General features: G+C 38.0%; 1 protein-coding gene across 1 annotated transcript in view; it reads right to left on the reverse strand.

Moving 5' to 3' along the window:
• Positions 1 to 23783, reverse strand: part of cacna2d4a (calcium voltage-gated channel auxiliary subunit alpha2delta 4a) — a 77088-nt gene extending 53305 nt beyond the window's left edge. Inside the window, exons 1-28 of the mRNA XM_088003226.1 lie at positions 23642 to 23783; positions 23185 to 23381; positions 20757 to 20838; positions 18387 to 18503; positions 18162 to 18221; positions 17441 to 17603; positions 17222 to 17353; positions 16864 to 16924; positions 15988 to 16138; positions 15759 to 15833; positions 13885 to 13974; positions 13651 to 13764; positions 13483 to 13561; positions 12463 to 12596; positions 11707 to 11784; positions 11381 to 11461; positions 10833 to 10907; positions 10639 to 10725; positions 10452 to 10523; positions 10191 to 10252; positions 9460 to 9527; positions 9315 to 9360; positions 9133 to 9230; positions 8926 to 9019; positions 8714 to 8806; positions 8387 to 8514; positions 7443 to 7520; positions 6581 to 6649 (exon numbers count right to left, since the gene is read on the reverse strand). Of these exons, the coding sequence (XP_087859352.1) occupies positions 6581 to 6649; positions 7443 to 7520; positions 8387 to 8514; positions 8714 to 8806; positions 8926 to 9019; positions 9133 to 9230; positions 9315 to 9360; positions 9460 to 9527; positions 10191 to 10252; positions 10452 to 10523; positions 10639 to 10725; positions 10833 to 10907; positions 11381 to 11461; positions 11707 to 11784; positions 12463 to 12596; positions 13483 to 13561; positions 13651 to 13764; positions 13885 to 13974; positions 15759 to 15833; positions 15988 to 16138; positions 16864 to 16924; positions 17222 to 17353; positions 17441 to 17603; positions 18162 to 18221; positions 18387 to 18503; positions 20757 to 20838; positions 23185 to 23381; positions 23642 to 23722 (2665 nt within the window). The 5' untranslated portion in view covers positions 23723 to 23783. The remainder of the gene's footprint in view (positions 1 to 6580; positions 6650 to 7442; positions 7521 to 8386; positions 8515 to 8713; positions 8807 to 8925; positions 9020 to 9132; positions 9231 to 9314; positions 9361 to 9459; positions 9528 to 10190; positions 10253 to 10451; positions 10524 to 10638; positions 10726 to 10832; positions 10908 to 11380; positions 11462 to 11706; positions 11785 to 12462; positions 12597 to 13482; positions 13562 to 13650; positions 13765 to 13884; positions 13975 to 15758; positions 15834 to 15987; positions 16139 to 16863; positions 16925 to 17221; positions 17354 to 17440; positions 17604 to 18161; positions 18222 to 18386; positions 18504 to 20756; positions 20839 to 23184; positions 23382 to 23641) is intronic.
• Positions 23784 to 25842: the final 2059 nt, after the last annotated feature.

Below are 25842 nucleotides of genomic sequence, written 5' to 3' on the forward strand. Positions count from 1 at the left end.
TTTCCTGCTTGCATGAGGCCAAGTGGTGGTATTGTGCCATTTTCCACCTTTCGGGGAATCTTCTTTACGACACAGTGGGTGTAGGTGCCATCATGTACCCATCATTTCTAACATCAGGTCACTGCAACCTCTCTACACCCTACATGGGAGGAAGCTGTACAACCCAACCACCTGGCCTCATGCATATCAAAGATGTAACCTCTATCAAAACCTGCCAGGTGCCACTAATGCTGCATAATGCATCCACAAAGCATCCCCTGTGTGTGTGACCTTCACGCGTTGTTCTCACTGACTATCTGACACTTTGGTGACTTGTACCATGACGCTTTCTAGAACCGCCAGCATCTTCTAAAACTGAATCATTTACATGGTAATAGCTGGTCTGCATGTGCACCACATTATGTACAAACTGGATCACTCCTCATTGGTCCTTCACTTTTTCTTAAATCAACGAGTGTACGAGGTAGATTCTCCCTCTACAGCCTTAAAGTATGACATGATTTGCATCCAAAAGGCAAAATGCATCAGTAGTGTTTATGTGCATCAAAACAAAGCAACACACACATTAATGCAGGTTATGGCTGGTCTCTGAATGTAGAGCACTGTTCTGCTTTAAAGCACACTATGTTTGCCAAGGACAAGAATGTTCATGCAGACCTTCACAAAAGTGAATTGGTCCTAAGTCACGATAAAAAATTTTGCTCGACGGTTAATTGCCTAAAAAATTATTGCGATAAACGATATTGTTTCAAGACCTTTTGACACTGATTTAATGAAAATGAATAATGCCTGCGATTTCCTGCCATATATAGATGCACTTTATTTTCAAAAGAACACATAACACTGGAACTGACTAAATAAACAAAACAACCAAAAACAAAAAAAAAAGGATTCTCAGTCTCCATCAACAAAAAACGTACTTGAAGAAAAGCTAAACAAAAGTATAAAGTATAAAGCTAAACAAAGTATAAATAAATATTGCATTCAACCAAAAGAGTGCAGATTATGAAGTCTGTATGTGACCTTCAGTAATCACTAGATTTAAATAGAGAAGATGGGCACATCTGACTACCTAATGCAGTAGTTCATACTACACGATTTTTTGCCCCCATTTTCTCCTGATCACAATCTTAGATCGTTGGCCGATCTAAGATTATCGCTGTGATTTCGTAACCAATCATCCTGTAGTGTGTGGTGTGTTGCGGTGGATCGTCGTGGCTCCGATCTAAATCAGGAGTTTTCCCCGACTGGGAGCTTAACGCAGCATGTTGAATGTGACAAGTAGCCAATCGGAATGCACAGATTCTCCTCCGTGATTTCTGAGGGAAAATTATGGAGGGGAATCCCAAACAGGTGACATGGCACAACCCGGAGTCCACCGGACATCGGAGATGATATGTGGAAACAACATTAATGTTTATTCAACATTTTGTGAAAAGAATATAGAAATTACAAGGAGAGGAGTTGGAGCCAAATTCCTATCGCAGTTGATAAACCCGGTAACTTTTCAGCCGTTCTTCGTTAACGTGACATAAATGGGTTATAATGATTTTCAGGACTTTACGCTGAATCTAGCCACATACATCACAGGTAGATTCTAGTAAAGCATTGATTAATGCCTGATTTTAAAATTAGTTAACTGGACTTGTAGCCATTATTTTGTGCCCATATGGCTGGACAACACACGGCACGATCGAACCCGATTGAACCGTTAAGATTTCTGTCGGCTAATGTGTCTCTCAGGTTTTGAAAGTCGGCTGACATCTCGTGTTGTGTGCGCTGGACATTACACTAAGGAAATGAGGAAGGGAGGGTCAGTGGAGAGCACCGGAGCTGAGCCTTTTTTCATTCAGTGTCATTAATTGATTTACCATTTATCGCGACAGGCCTAATTAGTCCTCAGAGAAGTGGAGGCTAACAGCTAGTCAGTCTGATCAGCGGATCAACTGGTTGTTGGTCCAGCAGGATAATTCCCAAACACTCTGTACAGAAATGTACAGAAACAAACTATCAACAGTGCTGTTGCACAAATGGAAGCCTGTTGCAAAATCCAAAGGTTTACTTTACTTTAGGGAAACGCAACTTGGACTCACAGCTTTGTAGAACAATGCTTCAAAAAATTTGAAATATTTACGTAATGTAAAACCTGGTAACTGTGCAACGTGGATATTTAGTGAGAAAATATGCAGAAGGTACGAGTTAAAGCAGAACTGTTCAAAGACTCCATGGCTGCTGAATGGTTATTTTGCCTTTTACACTTAATTTACACACACTGCACACATTAGGGACTTAAGCAAGCTAATTTAACTCCAACACCAAGGTAGCAAAAATTTAATTGAGAAAATTAGGGCTGCCTAATTTTAGAAACGCATGAATCTGCAATATTATTGTGATGGTAATACTACTAATGTTTAGCCATGTTTTTTAATCCTGTCCTTTCCCATCATCATGAGACTCAAACCAAACATATTAGCAACACTGCAAATTCTGATTTAAGATATAATGCTTAAGTTGAGGAAGAGCATGTGTAAAATGTATGCAGGTAAAGTTAAATTGATTAAAAAAAGAAAAAAAAAGCATTTTCCTCTGTCTGTTATGATAAAAAAAAATCACTTTCAGAGACTCCAACTGTCTATGGATTTAAAAAGATTTTCCCTTACCTCCCTAATCTGCAAGTCTTGTAATATTAACAGCAAAGTATGTTAGCTAGCTCAAACCTCTTCCTATATAGTTTCTGTGTATAAGGAAAAATAAATTCTAGTTTGTTGCATAAACCCTGCATCAGCAGAGGCAGCCTTGATGACTGAGGGCCTCAGTGACTGCACAACCCAGAAATATACAGTGTGTTGTGCTATTAGATTATTACAATACTAATGTAAATAAAAACACATCACACGTGTCAGTTTTATGTCCACACTGCACAACATTATGCTTTCATTAAAATGTAAAAAAGAACCAGGTGTAAAATATTCACATACATTAGGCTTAGATGGAATAAATAGTCACGCAAGAGTTTCTCCTTTTTCCTCCCATACCTCACCTTCTATCTACTCTCACCTCTTCATTTCTAATCTTCTCTCAATTCTTTTTACTCTCACTTATCTTGTCTCAATTTATCTTCCTGTCGCCTCCTCTGCCATCATTTTTTTTTTAAATCTTTCACCTTTTTTCAGTATTTTTTCTGCACCATTACGTCTCTTTTTCCTCCCACTGCCTCTCATGTTGGTTTTTATTTACCGATCCCTCGGTTCAGATTTTCTATCTGTCTTTTTATTATCCTTTCAGCACCTTTGTATGGAGCATGACAAAATTATTCACAGCCTGTCATTGGTGTTGCAGTGAAGAACTAATCTGTAGCTGAGCCCTGATTCTGGATCATCCTCTAACAGACGAAACCACTGGCCTTCATTGAAGAATGTGAAATTAAATCAGCCACCAAAATAGCATGAAGGAGTAACATGTAAGTAAACAGACATCGATGAAGAACTAGCCTCGCTCGTGTTCAGGGAAACACTGACACTCTGTGGTCATGAAAATAATTGTAACTCCTTAGTCATTAAAATACAATCCAAAATATGAAGGATAACTATTATATTTTTAAAAGTTTTTCTCTTTCAGTTTTTGGTCAGGCTTGCAGATAAAAAAAAAAAAAAAAAAAAGATGGATTCATTTATATGACTGTGAAACTGTGAACAGAGGATGAAAATGTTTGGGATAAAAATGCAGAGGAAGCTCACAGCACACTGTACAGCAGTGTTGAAGTCACACCACTATGCTTTACTAGTATGGATTTAACAACAGTACAGAAATGTGCCAAACATTATTTGGTCACTTCATTAAGTTTTCCCTTCACAGTAAATCGAGTAGTCCTAAAAAGTTACTGTACGTTCAAGTGGAAAGGAGGTTAAAGTGTACATGCACAATCAGAATACCTATGCAGTCAAACGTGCTCTCATTCATTTGGCTCAGACACCAAAAAAAAACTTTTGCTGCTGAAACCAATTATGATGAACATGCGACAGATACCTGTATACTGCGAGCTTCGATACATATGTTACACCTCTGTAGATCTGATCAGAAGCAAATTCTTCTCATTGATACATTTACAACATTATCTCCAACACATACCAGCCTTAAACCTTTGAGAAGAGTAAATCAGCTGAGTAAGGTAAGCAGGCACGTTGTTAAAATACAGTGGAAAAATCTAGGCCAAATTTTGTACAGAGTACGGCTTTTTAGTTGCATATGTTCCTCAATCAGTCGGCTTCTAAATGTTTGATATCCTCCCCTTTTTAGGAGAAAAACTCCTTCACTTACTGCAGTGAAAAACAGAAGCAGAGTGGGAGTTTAGAGAGTGACATGACAGAGAAAGGAGAGTTACAAGGGGAAGAGATAGGCGGAGCAAGGGGGGGGAAAAAATCTGCCAAAGTGAAGAAAGACAGATCTGACAGCTTAGTTGGAGAGGGGAAGAAAATTTAGAAAGATGCTTGAGTGGGTTTAACAGGGTAAAGAGGACAGTGAGATGTGTCTGAATCTACAAAGGGAGACAGAGGGGTGGGAGACATGGAGGAAAAGGCAGAAGGAAAGAAAGAAGGAAGGACACAAGGAACCAAGAAAAAAATGCAGACAGAAAAGGAAGTAGGGACAGAAGAGAGGGAGGATGCTTAAAAGAAAGGTAGGACACAGGAAAGGAAGTTACATAGGATGCAAGAGGGAAGCCCTTGTAAGAAAAGAAAAAGGGAACCAGAAAATTTAAATGAAGACAGAAGGAAAAATAGAACTGTCCACAAGGATGGACAGACACAATAATGGAAATAAACAAAATGGTCTCTGTTGCTCTTCACTGTCCATAGATGCTACATCTAAGTGTAAAAGAAAAAAGATTTAAAATGGATTAAAAATCTGCATCCACTGAAATTGTGAAAAAAAAAAAGAATGAAGAATAGAGGGGATCAAACTCAGGATCTCCAGCACAAACAGAGGTTTATTAAGAATGCTAAACCTCAGCCCTTTAGGCTTGAATACATTATAGTGCAGCCTTTCACCTATACTGGTTCATAGACGTCAGAATTAGCAGTTCACTGTATTATTTTCTCCTATACGCCATGAGATTAGGTTCTCATATTTTCCTAAATGTGCTCTCAAATTTTACAACACAATCCAGTGCCACTGTGCATCAGGATGAACTCCTTCAATTCAAATTCTTCACAAAAGTTATTTCTCTGCCACGGTGTTTGCCATCTGATCCGCTTAGATTCTTTGTCCCTGTTGCGGTGTATCTCAGATGTACGCAAACAAAAACAAAAAAAAGAATGTTTCTTTGTATTATGTGAAATCCTGGAGTGGAAACAAATACCTTCTAATGATTAAGAATAGGACACCATGCAGACACGGAAGGATACAGCATAAAATGGTCAAATAATAAAAAGCTGTGACATTTACTTCTTCCCGTTTCTCACGCTTAAATGTATAATTTTTACACTTCAGATAGTGAACAGGTTTATATGCTATTATGAGTTTACTCAAGTGTATGTCGTGTTGCTGATAACCAGTCTAGACCAGACTGGTTATCAGCACAGGTCAATCGTGTCTGACTGAACCAAACGGAAACAAATCCAGCAACAATGTAGAGCTTTTTAGCAGATTTTAGGATTCTCCCTCTTGGCGCAAACCGGAACCCCTGCTGGCTATAATCTTGCTTCTCTTTCATCTCACTTTCTTAGATGTTTTCTTAGCAAGGAGTTTAATTTCTTTAATGTAAGAAAATCTGGCACAATGCCTCCAAGCAAGCCACTAACAGATAACTGTGCTCCATCATGTTGCTCTTGCAGAGCAAATGCGAGTTATTTTAAGCACAGTTCAGACATCACATTTAACAAGATTCAATCACAAGACAGCTCAAAGTACAGTCTGCTATAAACTGTATCCATCCAGTTGATTTTCAGAGACTTGACGATAGCGGGATGAGAAATTAGCTGCAGGGCGCTGGGAGGTAAAAGTCCTCTCACTGAAGCTAGTGAGCTAAGCACTAAAGTGTAGAGTTTGAAATATAAAACTTAAAGCACCCAAACAAAACAGAATCATCCAGATATTATGTCTAAACTCAACCAATCCATTTCTACGAGGTCACAAACATGTGGCTTCAGGCTACTTCTCTTCTTCACTCTTTGACTGCCTCACATTGAGACTACAGCGTTAATATCTTTCTTTTTTGGGTTTGTTGTGAGCAAAGTGAGCAGTGGTGGTTTTAATTTTGACACTACAATAACTACAAGAGATTCATCCAGCACAAAACAGATGCTATTGCAAAAAAAACAAACAAAAAACAAATAAGTCTCAATTTAATGTCACTGTAAAATTAAGTTTTACTTTTTTGTTCAAATGTCTCAAATTAGTAAGATATACCATCTGGTTTTGTTGGTAGAAATTCCACAAACTTTAGGATGAAGTAAGGAAATCAAAGTTTAGTCATTTAAATATGCAGGAGCTTAGAGAAATCAGTGAAGAACATTAAAAGAGGTGGAGGATTAAGAGAAGATTAAACAGGAATGGGAAGAAGAAATAAGAGCCGTCATCCTACCTCCAGCGATGGCTGTTTTCTTGCCCACCGTCACAGTCACAGCAGTGGCGCCAATCACAATTCTTCCTGCTGGTAGAGCAACAGAAACAATCTTAAAAAGAAAATTCCAGCACCTTTGTCAATTCATGCATAATGTGGCATATGGATGCATGCGTTCGTTCCAGACATGCAGAAGCACAATACACTGCATTTTCTTTTATTAATAAGCGTTTTTACAATGCTACCGTCAGATGAAATGCGTCAGATTTGCTGAAATGTATTTAGAGAAATGTGTGGCAGGCTGACTTGCACCAGGGTAGGTCATATTAAGATTCATGCTCTGTTTTAAATCTGTTTTGCATCTATTTGCAGCCTTCAGCAGATGCTGACAGTCACCAAGCCTCAGATTTCAAACAGATTAACATTTCAAGTGTTGCATAACTGAGATTAGGAGAGCTAATTGAATAATGCATCCACAACCAAAGGAATGCACTTGTTTATTTTGGGCGTCCATGTGCTCTCCGTATTTATTTTCCGTTACTTATCCTGCGAGAGATAACCATGCACTGCATAGATTCTCTGATATAATTTTTATAACGATGTATACGAGTTGAAATGGGTCAAAATGAAGCAGCGAGAATCATCTTCTCTGATGGGAGAAAACTGACAGGATGTTCTCATATTTAAACGGCATGCTTTATGAGTGGGAACCGGAAAGATAAAAAGGAACAAAGGCAGGACCGAGCCAAAACCGAAAATAAACTAAAAACAGAAACACAGAGCTACAGCAGTTTATGTCATCTTAAGCCCAGAGCCAAGGAAAATTATGGGCAGGATAGATTCAGAAGTGGAGGCATGCCAAGTATCAGAGGCAGTTCTCTACCCTGCTCCTCCACACGGTGTTGCACCTCTTCTGAACTGAAGGTGGCACTATAGGCAGCCTCATAATCCCTGAATATATCTGAAAATGACACACTATCTTTTTTTTCCACCATCGTCCTAAAACATTTAGATGATTATTTAAAACGCACTATTTAGCATAAATTAATCACTTGTATGAAACAATCTGAGAACGTGAATACATTAAAAAGGAAAAAAAAGAAAAAAAATCTTTCAATTTTATTCTCAGAATACCCTTTATAGTTTTAAACAGTCCTTGCCTTGCAAAAGCATTTGCTGATATGAAAGTATTTTTTTATTAGGAATTTATGTGAAAGAGCATCACAAAGTTGAGAGTAATTGTCAACTAGGAAAGCAAATAAGAATTTTGTACAAATAAAGTCTAAACATTGTTTCCGATATATTTATTCACTTTTCCGCCACACGTTTTACATGTTGGCAAAATAAAGTGACATTTTGTTCTCAAAATTACTTCAGGATGCATACGACAGACTTTGATAGGTTTATTAGGATTTTGTAAAGTGACAAAATGTGACAAAGTTTATTTTTCAACTTCTTTTTATTGTGTAAAGAATTAAAACTTATTTCGACATGGGAACATTTTAAAAAGCTTGAAAAAAAAATTACTGTTCACTTTTTCTTTGAATCTACTGTCAAGTTATTGTCAAACCTAAATAGAGGAAATATTAGTGACAATCAACATAATGGGAGATGTTATGTTTGTTCAAATAAAGATTTTTCATGAAAAATATTTTTTGTGACTAAGGACAAATATCCAGATTACATCAACAAATAACTGCCTTTTGATAAATACACCTTTTCATAGAATAACTACAATATTTGGAAATTGTAAAGATTGACAGCTTTTCTATACGCCTTTCCTAATTATTCTCTAAATTGTTTGCAACGTGAAAGTGATCCCTCTACCTCTTGTGTCCTGTCTGGGCATGTAGTACAGAAACTGTCCATCTGGATACTCCGCTGCTCTGCGGTACCACACAGGGAAATGGTCCAGAGTGAACATGTTCTCTTTATCTGTGGAGGTCAGGAAAGACCTGAGGGGACAAAAACCATTGAAGTCTACCTTTAGTTTAAAATCTATGTATATGAAGAACAAAAGAGAAATGAATTGAATGTTAGTGGAAAATCATGCTTATTCTCAATTTGGAAGAGAACAGAGGGGGGAAAAAATCTCAGAGGAGTAGATTTGATTTGAAACCTCATAAACATGGTAGCTGTTTAAACAACACTCACTTGCCAACTCTTTTCTCAACACCCGTGTACCTCAGGAACCTCTGCAAGCCTGAACGAGTCCCCAAGAAAGCAGTCTCCACACCATCATCCATACTGGGAGAGCAAGAAAACACAAAGCACAAAGCAAAAAAAGGTGAGGCGGGGTTGAAATTATAAGGCTGGAAGCCCAGCACTGCATCCAGAGGGAATTTCATTTCAGCGTTTTTGTTCACCTAGATGTGTTAAGCATGAGAGCGGTCCAGTACGCTTCCATAGGTGCTGTAACAACAGCATCAAATAGAGTCTGTTGCAACAACTGTCTATCGCCTGTAAGGACAAAATAAAAGGGAAAAATCTGAAAGTTTTCAAAGAAAAATATTTACATTTCAAATCGCAAGCAAACAAAATTATTTGGTGAATGAAACTGAGTGTAGGCTTACAGTGCAGATCTTTTTCTTTCCCAGTGAGATATTTTATGACGGCCTGCAGCTGGGTCAGTTTGCGATGTGCCGGGTCGATATCTATCTCACAGTAGGTCCTGTAAAAACAAAAATATGTAGATAAATGTCTGTATACCTTTCCACTGAAACTTCTAAAAGGAAATGCAATACTATATGTTTACCACTCATTGGCTAAGGTCAGATCTGGAGTGATTAAGTCATGAAGACCTGATAAAGAAAGGGAAAAGGAGAGACTGAAAAAAATTGTTTTCTTAAAAAAGCAAAACAAAAAAAACAACAACAGATTTACTAAAGCTTTACATCTACCTTCATCCAGTGAGACGTTTCCTGTGAAGATGTACTCTCCATACCCTCTACTCAAGACTATACCAAGACTGTCAAAATAGAAACAGAAAAAATGTGTAATAATAAACACAACAGCACAAGCATCCATATGCTTACAAGTTATTAAATCTAAAAATATACATTGTTCATATACAGTAATTCTACTTATGTCAGGATTAGTGTTTCTAAATAAATGCAAAAATTGCCATCAGATGCCACTAAAATGCCATGAAGTCCTCAGAGGTCCGTTACAGAACGTTAGTGAACAAACAGCATCACAACGACCAGACAGCAGAAAGGTCAGGGAGGAAGTTGTGGACAAGTTTAAAGCAGGGCTACAGAGCGCTGAAAGTGTGTTCACAGTGACCTTGAACTATTTTTGCATAAGAACAATTATCTTTTAATGTACAAAGCTGGGAGCGACACAAAAGGTTAGCAGCTGTAAGCACAACGAGAGGTGGTTCCACAAAGTATTAGCTCAGGACCATGCCACACTTTTCATATGTAAAAAAAAATAAAATATTTGAAAGTCAATAGATCATTTCCTTTCTAATTCAGAATCCTGGACTGTCTTATATCACGTCTACTTCCAATGAAGCACATTCAAGTTTCTGCCTCTAAAGTGACAAAATGTGGAAAAGAAATTTAAGTGGTGTGAACACTTTTGCAAAGCACAGTAGATGCTATTTGCAAAAAAAAAAAAATTAACAAACCTGAATGGTGTCTCATTTATGACGGTGTAAAAATAATCGTTCTTCAAGAAGATCACTCTCCTCTGCAAGGAGGAAGCACAAAAGATCACAAATTTGACAACAACAACATAATAATCATGCAGTACTGGTTAAACAACCATCTCCATTAATTAAGCCATATTCTGAATTAATTCAGATGATAAAATAAATACTTGTTTAATTGGAATGAAAACGAGATAAGATGGCCTGGAACTATTTCATAAAAGGAAGCAAAGTACTTACTCCTTTGTCCACTGAAGATCTCACATCTAAGGACATTGTGCCGGTTTCTCCTTTGACCATGGCTGTCCTCAGCTATAAACGGAAACATCACATATTCAGGACTCTTGTTTATGATCATTTTAGTACAGCAGTCATTCAAAAATAAAAAAAAAATATATATATATGAAATACAAAATTGTGCACTGACTTTCTCTTCAGTATCCTCCCATTCAACCTCTGACAGATCAACACTGTTGTAGTTTGGTTTAGGCTTCAGTTTCTTTCCCTCTTTATACTGTCACAGACAAAAACACAGACATGTGGGAGTTTGTTACCAACGCCGCCGGGTTAATAAAAACTCAACAGTCTCTCAGAGGATGTGAAGCAAATCTTTGCGTGTACCAGAGGCCGCAGTTCTGGATGAGACAGGATGTAACCATTATTGGTGATGAGGAAGGCGTAACCATGGATACCCAGCTGGAGGAACAGAACAGCAGAAAACCACTTATATCTCTCCTTGCTGTTATGACATTAATGACATTACACGGTGTGTTACAGTCGCACACATTGCTGTTTAAAAAGATGTGCTCAATTAACATCAATATTACAAATACAGCACAGCACTGCAGAGTCTACATAAAGACAGTAAGGAAGAAAACACCATATAAACAGAACACACTAAGAAATCAAATAGAGACTGGGTTAGGCTGATTTTTTTTTTAGCTTTTTCCTCCCTAATCTGTGATCAGCCAGTGTGGAAACTGAAACATCTGATTATTGCCGTCAGTGAAGTGCTAAACACTCCCTTGTGTGGAAGATGTGAAAGGCTCAGTGAACTATTTTCAGTATCAGTCAGAAGAAGACCAAATGGTGTGATTAGCAATTTAAAAGGAACCATTTTCCTCATAGACATGTCTGTTTCTTTAAGCTGTAAATCACATATGATTTACCTTGTATCTTGGAGCTAATTTCATCAGTTCTCTTAAGGCCACATCTGTTCCTACCACACCCAGCAAAATCCCGTGAGACAGCTGGAGAGAAAAGGACACCAGAGCTCAATGTAATGATTATACAAGGCCATGCTACCTTTAAGGTCAACAGACTTGCATTTGCACAACTGAGCACAACTTTGACAGAAAAATAAATAAATAGAGCCAGACTTTGAATCCATTATAATCTATATTGATCTTCATACTTCCCTTCCTTTTGTACTCATGCATCAGTATGAACATAAAGCCATACATTTAACAAATAAAAAAACAAAAAGTCAACTTACAGTTTCTTCCTTCTTACTGAAAACAGGCATGGCAACTGAGGTCATCAGAAGCAAACTCTGTGCCTGAGTGTTAAACAGCTGCAATACAAAACAGATATACACTTAAACTTCTGTTGAAGTAAAAGTGATTTATGGATGCATTCATAAGGGAACAGAGAACTTGGCAGACAAAGTAGTCAAAAAAAAAAAGCAAGAAAATGTGACAAAGTTTATGAAAATGAGGTGAATAAATGAATGAGTTCAAAAGAATACTTTCTGTATTTTCAGATTTTTAAGACTAACATATATGACACAAAGATTACTAATGCTTAGCGTGCTCTATGGTTGGTTTCTAACAAATCAAACTGTGAAGAGCGTGATCAGCCAAGTTCAGTTTTAGAAAAACGTAACACAAACATCTACAAACAAAACGCTGTCTGAAAGCTGTTAGATGGAAACAACATTCTAAACAAGACATTAGCATGATTACCCCTTACACAAATACCCTTTACTTTACATAACTAAGCTAAAACTCCAATTATTCCAATTATGATTACCTCATCTTTATTGGGAAGCTGAATGGGATAATGGAGAGAAGAAGAAAACAAACCAGGATGAAATGCATGACACCAAAAAGAAAGAATGACAAGGAAGGAAAAATGATGCAGCTGATCAAAGAAGATGCACCAAAACCTAAAGAGAAAGATTTGTCTTTATTCTAACTGTCATATTCATTCTACCCAACAAGTTTGTAAATAATGAGAGAAGACGACTGACCACACTGTCCATGTAGGCCTCTGTCCAGATGATGTCGTGGTCATGGTTGATAACCATTGGCCGACTGAGAACGTGGAGATATTCCATGACGTTTTCCTGAACATCAGCCAGTGTGGACACGTGTGTGTAATAACCTGCAGGATAAGCAAATTCATGCAAACACATTTCACTTACCTGGAAAATGCAGTAAATTTAGAGTCCATAAAATATCAGAGAAATTATTAAGATATAATTACGGTAGTTTTTTTTAATTTTTATTAATCTTTGTGATTTCTATTGATGCTAAAATAAAAGCAATGCATTATTTCACCAGACATCTCGACGTACAAAATTACATAAATGTGTGTGTCGATAACTCTCCTGTGGTTTGACGTAGTCCAGGTTTCATGTGATTATCAATGTATCAAATGAACAAAATTCATCTTAGGAAAATACTCCTAATTCTGTCAGATATAGAGTGCATTGGAAAAATATTTACACCCTTTGCAGATCTCACACTGTTCAGTTGTTACAAGACAATATGTGCGGACAGCTGAAAGTTTAGAGCTCTTAACTTGAAAGAGAATCTCCAACAACAAATTTGAATAAGTTTTTCTCCAAGACTGGCCGTCTGCCTCCACTCAAGAAACGTGACCCCAAAGCATGATGGAGCCATCACCCTGCTTCCAACTGGCCAAATTCTGTTAAACTGACCAGTAAAAATGTATGAAAATGTAAGGAATATAAATACAGAAATGGTAGCAGTTGGGAGGGATTACCAGAACCACAATTTCATTGAATGCTGCATCTTTCTGATCTGAACTGATGCATGACACCATGTAATTCACAAGGGGGCAGCAACTGATAGCTACAAATAGCCTCAATTCTGATCCAGTTGAAAATAAGGAAATACCTTCATCTCTACTCTGAGACTGATATGATTTTTCCTAAGAGACTCTGATTTAATTATTGGGCCGGGCTTTTCTCTGAAACATTTGAAAAAAGGAAAACAGAAGAAACAAAAACATAAATTAGCTTTACCCTTGTTGTTGCAGGCGATCCATTTAACATTTTCAGCAAACGTCATCTCGCGCCCAATGAGATACGTAAACACTCGAACCTGCGGAAACGGGTAAAAGAAGCGTCTAAGCGGCAGAAAACACCCCACATTCAGTACTCTAAACAGCCGAGTCAAAATAAACTTCACACCCGACGTTCTGGAAAGTTAAACTCTTCGAAAACATCCTTGAAGTCCTCCATGGCGCCGTCTGTTATCAGCATGATGGCCTGGTTGCACAGGCTGCCCTGCCCCAGTGAAGCAGCCTAAACACATTCATCCACAAACGTGACTGGAAATAACTGCACCATTTCACAACAAATTTTGCTCATATGTATATATATATTTTTTATTTTTTATTTTTTTTGCAAAGAATAGAGACCAACCTCGTTAAGGACCTTAAAAGACTCCTTCATTGCCTTTTTTACTTTGCCCTCTCCTCTGACTTGAAGCTCATCCACCAAAAGCTTGAAGTGCTGTAATGTCAGATAAAATATATAATCAGACAACATCACGTCTTCATTGCTACTTTAATTTTGGCAAATGCAGGCAAACTGACTCATGTGTTTTAGGAGGTAGAAAACATGAGAAGGACTGTGCAGTCAAGGGCTTATGCCTGGTTCCCTGGCACACTGACCAATAAAAGCAAAGTTACTACAGCCCTAGGAGGTAATCAGGATTAATTAACACATGCACACAGGCTATTGCATGCACAGTGAGTAGTTTACAGCAGGAAAACTACTCTAAACACACAGCCAGCACTACAGCAGGATGGTTCATATGAAAATATATTCATGTGGTCGAATGGCCTAGTCAAAGAATCCAATCAAGACTGAGGCGTGCCTTGAAAATTGATGCTCACAAAGTGCAAAATACGTGTCTGACCTTCAGCTATTTTGCAAAAAAAGTTCCAGTTTCTAGTTGTGTAAAGCTGCTAGATTCTGCAGCAAAATGTGTTTTGACAAAATGTTGAATCAGGAATGCCAATTACAAACGCAGGCAATACTTTTCACTTTCTACTTTGAGAAAAAATTATTGTTTAACACTACACAGCATTTTACTTTAACTTCACAATTACACACCACTCTAAAATCCTTCACACATTGAACTTTATGGTGGTAGCACAATTTTTTTTTTCTTCAAAATTCCGATGAGCGTGAATGCTGTATCTAACTCATAAAAACAAGCACTCACATTTAGAGGTGGTAGCTCAGAAAAGCTCATCATGAGCTCCTGCTTCAAAAAATGGGTTTTGGAAAGACATGATTGCCGAGCGTTCTTTAATAAGGATGAACAAATGTACCAGCCAACATCTGTCCATTCTCCTGCAGCCCATCTCTCTGTGCATTCAGCCAATCAAATCCCACCCTCACACGCCACATGACGCGCTTATAAAACTGTCAGCAGCCAGCGACCTCACCTGATCCGCAACAATGTGGATGGGAGTGAAAGTAGGGCACATATCCAGTAAACAGACACGCACATGCTATGGCGGAGCAGACTGAGCAGGTGTTGGGATATCAAAGCATGAGAACTGATGAGCAGGAGGAGAAAAAATGATTGCAGCAGTAAAGCAATGAGATATTAATGGTACTGCTTTGTATTTACTCTAAAAATGAAATAAAAGATGTGACTAAAGAGTAAAGTATTTAATATGTTTAGTCTACTAAAAAAGAATTTGTATGCCTCATTTTACAATAAAGTAAGCAGAAATGGTATTTATAAGACAAATAAAAACAAATACATTAAAGAAATTATAACTGGCTGGCAGAAAATGGACACAAGTGAATAATGTGTTTTGGACTTTCATTATGTTTAGGGGTATAAAGGGTCTTACAGCGAATGCTACAATTACAGCGCGTTCTTACATAAAGGATTTCATTATTCTTCATCTACCCATACATATACACCTGTAATATTTAACAGGTGCGTAATTTAAAACGTTTAGATGTGGCACAACAGAAAAAGCATGGAATCCGAGCTGCACCAGCGCAGAGAAACGTAGAAATGTTTCCAATAGTTTTCTAATTTACTGAGGTGCAGCTGAATTACACTGACCTGCTACCAGCGAGAAGCAGGATAAAATGCCCCCAAGACCTTGACCCTGAACTTAACCTGTGATGTTTTACTATCATGTGAATCTCTGTCATCAGAGGATTAGCAGGATTGGGTCAGCAGAAGCTAATTGTATTAATTAGCTGTAAAGCCAGTATCCGTCTGGCTTTTTTGCTGGTGTTGTGTGTGCGCGCGCGCGCGTTACCTCTCTGTTATCCAGATCAGCTTGTACCAGCATGCCCTTGAAACAGGGTTCCACGTAGCGAACATAGTCACTGTACTGGAGAGAAACCAACAAAATGAGAGAAATTAGGAAACATTTAGTAATATAGAAAGGTAACAGGAATAAAAAAAAGTTAATATTTTCATATTCAATCAGATGAAAGTCTCGAAACCAATACCAGATTCACATCCCTGGGTGTTCTCATACTTACAGCTATGATGTTTACAAAGTCATTTTCTCCCAGAGTGTCTAGGATGGTATTAATTGTGTGCTTGGCTATCGTCAGTCTCAGCCCCTTCATGCTGCCGCTCACATCCACCACGATTATCACGTCTTTGGGAGACGTGGCGGCCTGTATGTACCTGAACAGACAGGTAAAGATCACGATGACGCCAACAAGGAAGTGCAGGAACGGAGCAAGGGTTATCCTTTTATTTGTTCCTCCAGTCTTCCGTTCCTTGCGTACCATCATCCCTTTATTGCCATCCCCTGACTTTCTAAGCCAATTACACGCAAACAAGATTTCCACTGTAGCAGATGTGATTGGAAGCAGTCGAGACCATTTAGCTCCGTGATTTCCGCTTTCCAAAACAACAGCCTGTCTAAGAACGTCGCAAAGTTCCTGGAACTTCAAAAGCCGTTCCATGAAACTTTCCAGGAAGGCAAGATGTTGCTCTGTTTGTGCAGCCTTACTCCTGGGAATGTTTTACTTGATTATTTTTATGAAAAGAGGTAATTTTTTCTAATTAAAAGCACACAATATTTGGCCAGATCATTCCTTTCTTTTTTTTTTTTTTTTACAGAACATACATTTTAAAAATGTAGGCTATGTGCAATATGTGCAATAGCAATGTGTTCCTATTTTGTTGGCACCAAAGACTGGTGTCTGCCTGCGACAGTGAGAGATGCTGCAAAAAAGAATTAACTACGACAACAATGTAGAGGAGGCTACAAAGTGTAGGAAGAATGTAGCTGAGATTTAAAGTGATAAAAAAATCTTTATTTTTAAGATTTTTAGTAGCAGGCAACATGTTTGTTTTAAAAAGACATCACTGCGTGACCGATGACGGAATGGTTGTAGCTTTACCAGTTTCTGTTTCTGCAGTCAAAGGTGACCACGCCATTTTCATCTGGAATCCACTGGATTCCTGAGAATGTAAAAACCAAAGCAAAAAAAAAAAAAAAAAAAGATCTGAGAGTCAGTACACAGAAGGATTTAACAGTAACCATCTTTCCCCTAAAGGTACTACTCCTACCATATCTACTGCCACCATGCACTGAATTTTACATTCAACATATCAAGTAAGTATCCTGTTTGACTTTAGTTTAACATGCATCTGCTGCTCCACTTATTGCATTAACAGCACAGTAATGGGTGAAAATACAGCAGGTAAATATAAAAGCAAGGTAAATTTGCAGGATGCAAAAACAGCCCCTCAGTGTACCTGGGTAGAGCCTGAAGAAGCCTGTGGCACTGCCAAAATATTGCCAAGTGAGAGTTGGATCCTTCTGGAAGTTATCAATAAAAATATCATTCAGAGCCTCGGACATGTAGACCCCATTTAGAATATCAGGATCTGCAAAAAGAGGCAGAAAAACAAAGTTGGATTTCGTAAGAGATTTACTGCATTTGTATGGAAATCCAAGCCTTCTGATTTTCTTACCTCGATTGTAAACATTTGTAGGAACTTGGATGTTACTCTGCTGTGTGCTAACTGGAAGTTTATTGAAATGTTCATTTTTCTCTAAGAGGAATTCTCCACCAAGTGGTATTGGATTGCCCTCCTCATCCACAGTGTTGATCAACAGGGAGTTAAAGTAGTCAAACTGGGGAAAAAGTTCAAGAACAGATGCTTGTAAGGCAGGGCCAGCCTGGGGCATAAGAAAACTTTGTGACGAATTCACTTTCTTATATCACAAGACAATTATACAAAAAAAAAAGAAAAAAAAAAGAAAACAAACACTGCATTTATTCGTGTTGCTTGTGCACCTTTTTCTGCCATACTTTTTCCTTCCACTCAACTTTCCATTTACATGCTTTAATACCATACTCTGAAAAGAGGTGTTAAAGATGCAGCAATCTGTTAGGCTAGCCGTCTTTACCAGAGTGTAGATCAGTCTCTGTGTTATGAATCTATGAAGTATAAAAGCTAGGGTGTACAGAAAATGGATGGATGGATGGAAATTCTGCTTATTAAAAGCCTAATAAAAATAAAGATATAGGCATTCAAACTGCACTTCTGGGGTTAATAATATAATTTTACACAATTTAACACAGCTCTGGTAAATTGGGAGTGCTGAATATCACTAAAACTAAGCAAACAGGATAAAATGACGTTCAGCTCGCCTGGATAAATGGTTGAACCCAAACACATTCTCACTTACCTCTAGCGTTTCGTTGTATTCATGCCCCAGATCAGCATCTTCTGCTGCTTCTGCTAATCTCTGTGGCAAAACACAACTTCTTAATAGCACTCAAAACTACAATCATGTTACTGAAGCACTTGTTGTGATTGATAAAGCAACAGTTACTGATGATGGATCAAACAAGCAGCAGACTCCCTGCATCAAACATATCGTCTGTTCACTTCTCTAGCATGTCGTTATTACCTTCACTGATTTCATTTTCCTTCCCAGCATTTCCTCCATTTCCTCCGCAAACTTCTTTACCAGCTCTTCACCGTTCACCTCCTCCATCTTCACCACGCCCTCCACATCCTTGTATTTCTTCAAAACAAATTTTGACCTATTTAGTCAAGTCCATGTTATGTATATTTAAACATTTGCAGTTAAAAAGTTAGACTAAGCATCTACAAGCTACGTTTGGGTTTCCACCCGCCAAGTCTGCACCTTACAGGATTTGACCTAATTGCAAAAGTGACTCAACTATGCTCACATTAATAAATTGAGCGTCGGTAAAATAGCCATCAGTGCAGACGGCTTTAATTCCTGTGCCTCCTGAATACGCGGTGGGAACAGATTCGGAGTTTGCAATTGGTTTTGTGGAAAAACCCGGCTGGTTTTGGGTCAAATTTGTTAAGCAGCTTTCCAAATCTACTTTTGCGAGCAGCTTAGTGTCTTTATGTAAATCATGAAGCCAGACAGAATCTTATTCTGTACCATCACAGGCAAAATAAAAAGACCACCAGGTCAGATCTCGTATTCAGAATAAAAACCATAAATCATGCCACCTTGTTGCTGCTAAGAAAGATTCCTAAACTCTATAAAAACTAGGGCAGCTTGCTAAAATCATACCCGAATCATAGCTCCACTTGATATGAATGTGCATGAGTTAATTATTTTTGGCAGTTAAATATTTTTTTAAGCCTTTTAGGGATAATTGCTAAAAAAATTATGAATCTAATGATGACTGGACATATTTTCCAAAATGTTCATATTACGCTCCGATTTCATGCCTTGGGAATGGGAGTAGCAGCACTAAGAGTCTTTGAAATATAAAAAATTATAACCTCTCTAAGTCAAAACACATCTGAGCAGTCTCTTGCTGGTTGGAGTGACATTTTTACATTTTCTTACAATAAGTAGACTGTAGAAAGCTACATTAAACTATTGGTTGTCAAAGCAGGTACAACAAGTCCAAAACGATGGATGAATGGATGTCTGGGCAAACAGATTGTTGTATTAAATCATGTTAATTTTATTCCTCATCATATTTAACAAATACGAAGGGGAATAAAGCATGGAAATACTAATAACCTATACTCATTTGACCAGAAAAAGGCTTCAAAAATGAATTAGAATACTTCGTGAACACACTGTAAAATCATTACTGAATGTATAGGTTTTCTTTTTTTACTTTCACAGAAACAGTTTTTTAATTTCCCCTATCTTGCAGCAGGAAAGCAGATATAAACAAGAGAAAGGATTATAAAGGAAGGATTATGAAGAGCTCTTTGCAGCCTACAGCAAATAAAAACAAAGCTGTGGCTGCTGAACAAAAATCTAAATGTTCTTTCAGGATCTTGCAACTGAAAAACATTTAGTAGCTTAGCCAGGCTACACAAGCAAGAGGTCCGAGTCGCAAAACGCTCTGCAGCTAGAAAGCCATTGATTAGACACAGGTAGGCGATTAATGGCTTCATGTTGCCAAGATTAAACTAATGCACTGGATGCTTTTTACACACCGGTGGCCGAAAACAAAGATAAGCTTCTGAAATATGAGAAAGCGACACGGTCTGCGTAAACACAGCCAATAACAGTAGAGTCACTGCACAAATTTGTGTGAAAACAAGGGATTTACATATCCAAATGGGGAAGTTAATGTCCTGAACGAATGCATGCCTTGGACATATTTCAGCATCCAAAATCTGTTGGGAGAGATTTTATTTTACAACGCATTTAGTAAAAGATCGAAAAGTTAATGAGAGGTATCAGAATAAAAACGCACAATACGAGTGCGGCAGATGGTGAATGGGCCTGCCAGGGACTCCAGAGGGCGGCATGCAGAGAAAAATTGCATGTACTAATTACTGAACAACATATCTGAGTCGTATTTAGGTTAACCGTGTGACCAGATTGGTCTATGGGTGTCTAGCAGATGTTGTATGGAAAATGTATGCCATTAAACTCAAAGGTAATGAATGGTTTCCCTTTCAAACCTGTCTTTTTTTCTTCCTGCAAAAAAAAAAGCAGCAGCCAAGGTTAGTTAAATTAATCTGTTAAGATTTGTGTATTAATCCAAGTGTCCTGACAGCTAGAATGTAATGCAAAAAGCTTGATCAATTTCTTTGCATAACTTCCTATATTTATCCGTGTAGATAAACTATAAATGTTCTTAATCCTTAACATGTAACTATCACTGTCTTCCACTCAGCAAAAGGTGTGTGAAATTCCCAAACTGCAGGGAATGTTTCCCAGATGGCGTATGAAGCACTTTGGAAATATCTACTAACCGACGTCTGTTTTGTTCAGAAATGGGTTAAGTTGGCTTTTACTGCGTGAACATGTGGGTCATCTTACCTTCTGCAAAAGTTTAGCTCCAGAGTATCTATTGGACAAAGCAGCAATCTCTTTTCCGAAGGACGCAGCCCACTGCTGCACACTGAACACAGGAAAAAAAATAAACACCATTCACTGCTTTAAAGTTGTTATTGTCTGAGCCGCTCCTAAGTCAAACGAAAAAACAGCAAATATCAAATACCGAAAATCTATGGAATCAGTCAGTAGATTTTAATTCTAATTGATTGATTAAACCCAAATCCTGGAATATTGTTATACAACGTACCCCCACTAAAGAAGAAAAAAAAACATGCATAATTTTTCTTTCACTGCAAATATTCAAATAAAACACCTTGACATTTGCAGTTTTAAAAATGACAAAATGTAAAAATTTAAAATAAAAAGTTTAGATGTCAAGGTGGCTCCCTAATGAGAGATTAAATGAGCTTACTGAAGGTGACAGTGGAAGAGGACAGACATGGCTGCCAGGCCAAAGGGTTATTCTGTGCTCAATAACATGCAGTAATTCTACAAAATCCTCTATGCGAATGCAACCGAGATAAGGTCATAGCGTAGACAGGATGTGACAGATGGCTCAACCTATGGGGAGTCAGCCAGCTCTCTGGGACGTGGGCAGCTTGCTCCCCTCAGTACTGAACACGCTCAGTATTTGCTGACTTGTTGACAGATTCGTTACAAACTGTTTATTGTACAATGACAAAAAAATAAATAAATAAAAAATCTTTACTTTGAGATTTTTTAAAAATTGCAAAGAAGATTCTTTCTTTGTCACTCAAAGGCACAACATCGATGGCACGATTGCGTTGTGATATTCTTTAAATCACAGTTTTGTGATTTGTGTAATAAGACTATTTCATTAATATTTGGTCCAATTTAAAACCTGACCAAAACACAAGCCGAAAATAAAGATCATCATCTAAATAGATACTAAAACAGAAAATAAATTTGTGAACTCAAATGTTTTTCATGTTTTTATACTTATTCAGATTTGGAAAGTGATCAAATCAAATTCCATACTTTTCCAAGTACGGCTTTAACACATTCAAGTTTGTTGAATGTTTATGTTTAATATTTCTTTTCAATATGTTTTCTTTTCATCTTATCAAAAACAAAAAAAACAAACAAATTGGAAGTACTTGTACGCATGATGGAGGCGATACCCATTTTTCTTTGTACCAAAACATCCTAACAGTACTTTTCCAAAAAAAACATAAGGCCTTAATTGAATTTAAGGTAAAGCAGGATGATGCTGCAAGTCACGTGGAAGAAAATGTGGCTCAAAGCAGGTCAGACTTTGACAAAAAAGAACAATAAATGCAAAATTCTGTCTACTGCAAAATTGTGATAAAAGTCAAAAAAATAAATAAAAGAAACCTTGGAACAAAATGAAGAAGAGGAAATGAGCAAGAACAGGAGTAAATGTGAACAGAGCAGATTGGAAAGAGAATATAAGGATTAAAACGTGTCCATTTTCTTCCTAATGGTAGCAGAATAGTGAAGCTGCCACAGCGACTAAACAGCTGACCCGTCCTGATGTGAAATGTAACCGTCGTTGCTTTGTTCACTTCCAGTGAAGCAAGAGCCTCCAAATCTTCAGACGGCATAATGAATTTTGTGTCAAAGTGACCTGAGGTGACCTGAAAAACTGCTGCTTTAATTCTTAGTCACTCTGGCCCAATGACACAATTTTCTAAAACATCAGCAGCCGCATCAGAGGTTTTCTCAATTGCAAACAAATGATTTAAAAAGAGAGGCTATTACTTCTTTCACAGATACATCAGTTTAAACATCGTTTTTCTTTTGATAAATTAAATCATCATTTGAAAACTGATTTTTGCATTTTACCCATAAGAAAGAAAAACACAACAGTAAAGGATAAAACTAGGTAACAGGGTCAGATGTTTTGCTAAATTTAGCAATCATCTAGTTTACAATTGTAAAAATATATAAAATTATAATAACTGAAGTTTTGTTATGGTCAGAAAGAAAAAATAACCAGAATTTACTTGGAAACAAAATTCTCCGTCTGTGGCAGCTGAAAGATTCGAGGATAATTTGGCAGTTCTTTGTATCCCACAGGTTAACAGATGGCCCATACAGTATGCTTAAGCCAAATTGGAAAAAACAATATTGAGTCATCCATAATGGCAACGGCTTCAAGAACCATGCTGCTGGTGGATTTAAAAGCATACACATGGAAACTACCTGATCAAATTGTCTTTTGACATTAAGTGGGAAATGTCATTGTTGATTAGCAGATCAGCGTGCTTCGCTTTGAGGAGAAGCAATATCCACTTACAGATTCATTTTAAATATTTATGTGAACTTTTAAACAAATTAAGTTGATCTGAGAGGGGTTTAGAAAATCAGGACCGTCATTGTTTTCTCCCTGGTCTGCCAGAGTTGCACTCATTGCAGCTGTACTCACGTTTCTGGTGGGATCTTCATCTGGCCGTCAACCACCAGGCACAGTGAGCCAGAGAGGATAATCCACATCAGCATCATCAGCCTCCTTCTGCGTGGCCCACTTCTGCCCAATGTGATGGCATTCCCAGCGTTTCCCAAGCCACAACAGCTCATCCATGCAGCTGTTGCAATCTGCATCGTTCCACCTACTGCTGCAGACTGGCCCAAGCAGAACAGAAATCATGGGGTTAGTGTTAAAAGAATTTTAAAAAAGAAAAGAAAAAAAGGAATTGTTGTCATAGAAGGACTACATCCGGGTTTCCCCTTGGAAAAGAAAAGAAAAAACCGATTCGTTAGCTTTGCTAGCTAGCTAGCCAAAGAAATAAAATGAAAACAAAAAAAGCTGTCCAAACAATTTTGGTCCTGGATACCCAGCTTTAAACCAAAACATAAGCAAAGTTCTTAAACATGTAACTTACACCCTTGGAAAATTGATTTATTTTCCAGTGAAGAACTTTACTGCTACAAAATGACCGGTGGTTCTGTGAATTACTCAGCATAAAGCGGGCACACCTGAGAGGTGTCCTCGTTAATTAGCCTGCCACACTTCAGGCTAATTCTGGTTTTCTCTTGTAATCAAAGACAAATTCACATGTAAAATATAACATCTACCTATTAAAGAGCAGATAAACAGTAATCTTACTGCCTTTTTTGAATCAAAAATATGATCTAATAACATTTTAGCTTTTAGGCTTCCACTTTTAAAAGAAAGAATGTGCTTTTCAAATTCATATTAAATACATTCCTACATTTGACTTTGGTCAAATAGCATGATAATGATATAATGTAATTTTACTGTCTGATTTAGGTCTTCACTTGCAAAACTATGTTTCTTCGCCTTTGCCAGCTTTTGTCAATCTGAACACAGTAAAATCTGTCTTTGAAATAAAGTGTACCAAAGTGTAAATTAAATATTACAATTAACCATAAGCAAATCAGAGAATTTCCAAAAAATCTGCTGTGGAGTAACAAATTATCTTTAAAGGTATCAATCCTGTGGGGGGGAAAAGAGAAACCCAGATATCCAGCTTCCCAGCAACAGTTTCTGTCTCGTTCAGGGTTATTCCAAGGCATTCCTATGTCAAATGGGATATAAGACAACTCAACTTGCCTATAGTCACTTGGGGACAAAATACCAAGATGCTTGAATTCTATTACTAAAAGCAATGATATATATTTTTTCTTTTTAAGAAGCGGCTGAAATAAGCTTACTCCAAACAGTGAAGTAAGCTTATTTCTCCACCCTAATAAGGTGGAGGCTCAGTCTGATGTATAGCTTGAGAGGCTCTGCATCAGCAAACTAAAAGAGGTTTGTTGAAGTGAACTGTTCACCTAATCAGGACCTCTTTGGAGGTTTTCTGGGGAAGTCCCACTGAGAGGAAACCCTGACTAAGGTGGTGGGTCAACATGTTCTCTGTGGTGGTTTGGGATGGCCTGGTCTCCCCCTCAATGACCTGTAGAGCGTTTCCAGGGAAAAGGATGTCTGGGTTTCCCTCCTGAACTCGTTGCCCCCGGCAACTCGATCTTGGATAGGCAGAAACTAAAAGCATCTATGCACCTGCAAAAACGCCTCAAACGACATGACCGTTGTGGTCGTCTCCAGATCCACAGTGATATGTTGAGCTCTTTTACTAAACGCAAAGACTGAGTTCTGCCTGGTGGTACTTTTAAGAACTCAAAAGCAGTCCATAATATTATGCAGATAAGCAGGGTTGTGTAAAAACAAGTGATGGTGAAATGTAACGTTGCAGCAGCAGAGGATAGTACTCACTGTGTCATATTTTAAAGGTTTTAAGAGGCATACTGATTTGAAGAGAAAGTTGCTGGATGTTGAACACGGAAAAAAAAAAGTCTGAATGGCTGGTTTGATGTCAGCTGAGCTGGGTATCCCCGCATATGAAAGAATGGGCAACGTTTTTATCCCGGATGTCAGACGTCACTTCTGTGCACAAGGGGTCCCATGTAAGTCCTGTCATTCTTCAACACCTCACTTTCCAGGGCTTTGGTCTTATTTCTATAACTTCTATCCTCCACTTCTCTCTTCCATGCTTTTCCCTCTTGAATCCAGGGGAAAAAAACAATACTAGATACAAATTCAGTCCAGCTCAGTCATTTTTTTTTTTTTTCTAAAAAGGAAAGAGAGCATTTACATTTCCGGAAAGTAATGTGAGACTTTTCCACCGCTCTTCCAGACAGCTTCACATGGTCCCCGGTTGAAAAACAAAACTGTCTGAAACAAAGGAATTAACATGCAGAGAGCCGACGGCTAGACTGATGAATGGATTGTAGGGACATCCTCTCTCTCCAGAGTATCTTTTCCTTCTCTCTTCCAGCACCACTTTGTGCCATAATCCTACCAGGATTAAACCCCTCCTCCCGCCATCCCTCTCACAGTCCACACACACCGACACAATATCGCTCCATTTTCTCTTCCAGAAGTGCTTTGTTCCCTGCTTTTCTTTCTGGCTGTCTTTCTTCGCCCTGTTTTCTCTAAATCTCTCTCACCCACTTTTGGATTCTTCTCAGAAACATCGTTGACTATGTTAACTCAACTTTTCTTTTTTTAGCTTACTAAGAATGCCAGTGGATGGAAAAACACAGTAAGCGGGGAAAATGTGAA

This window comes from Poecilia mexicana, unplaced genomic scaffold (assembly GCF_051168715.1).
Source record: "Poecilia mexicana isolate PSO_F unplaced genomic scaffold, ASM5116871v1 scaffold_23, whole genome shotgun sequence".
Classification (NCBI taxonomy): domain Eukaryota; kingdom Metazoa; phylum Chordata; class Actinopteri; order Cyprinodontiformes; family Poeciliidae; genus Poecilia; species Poecilia mexicana.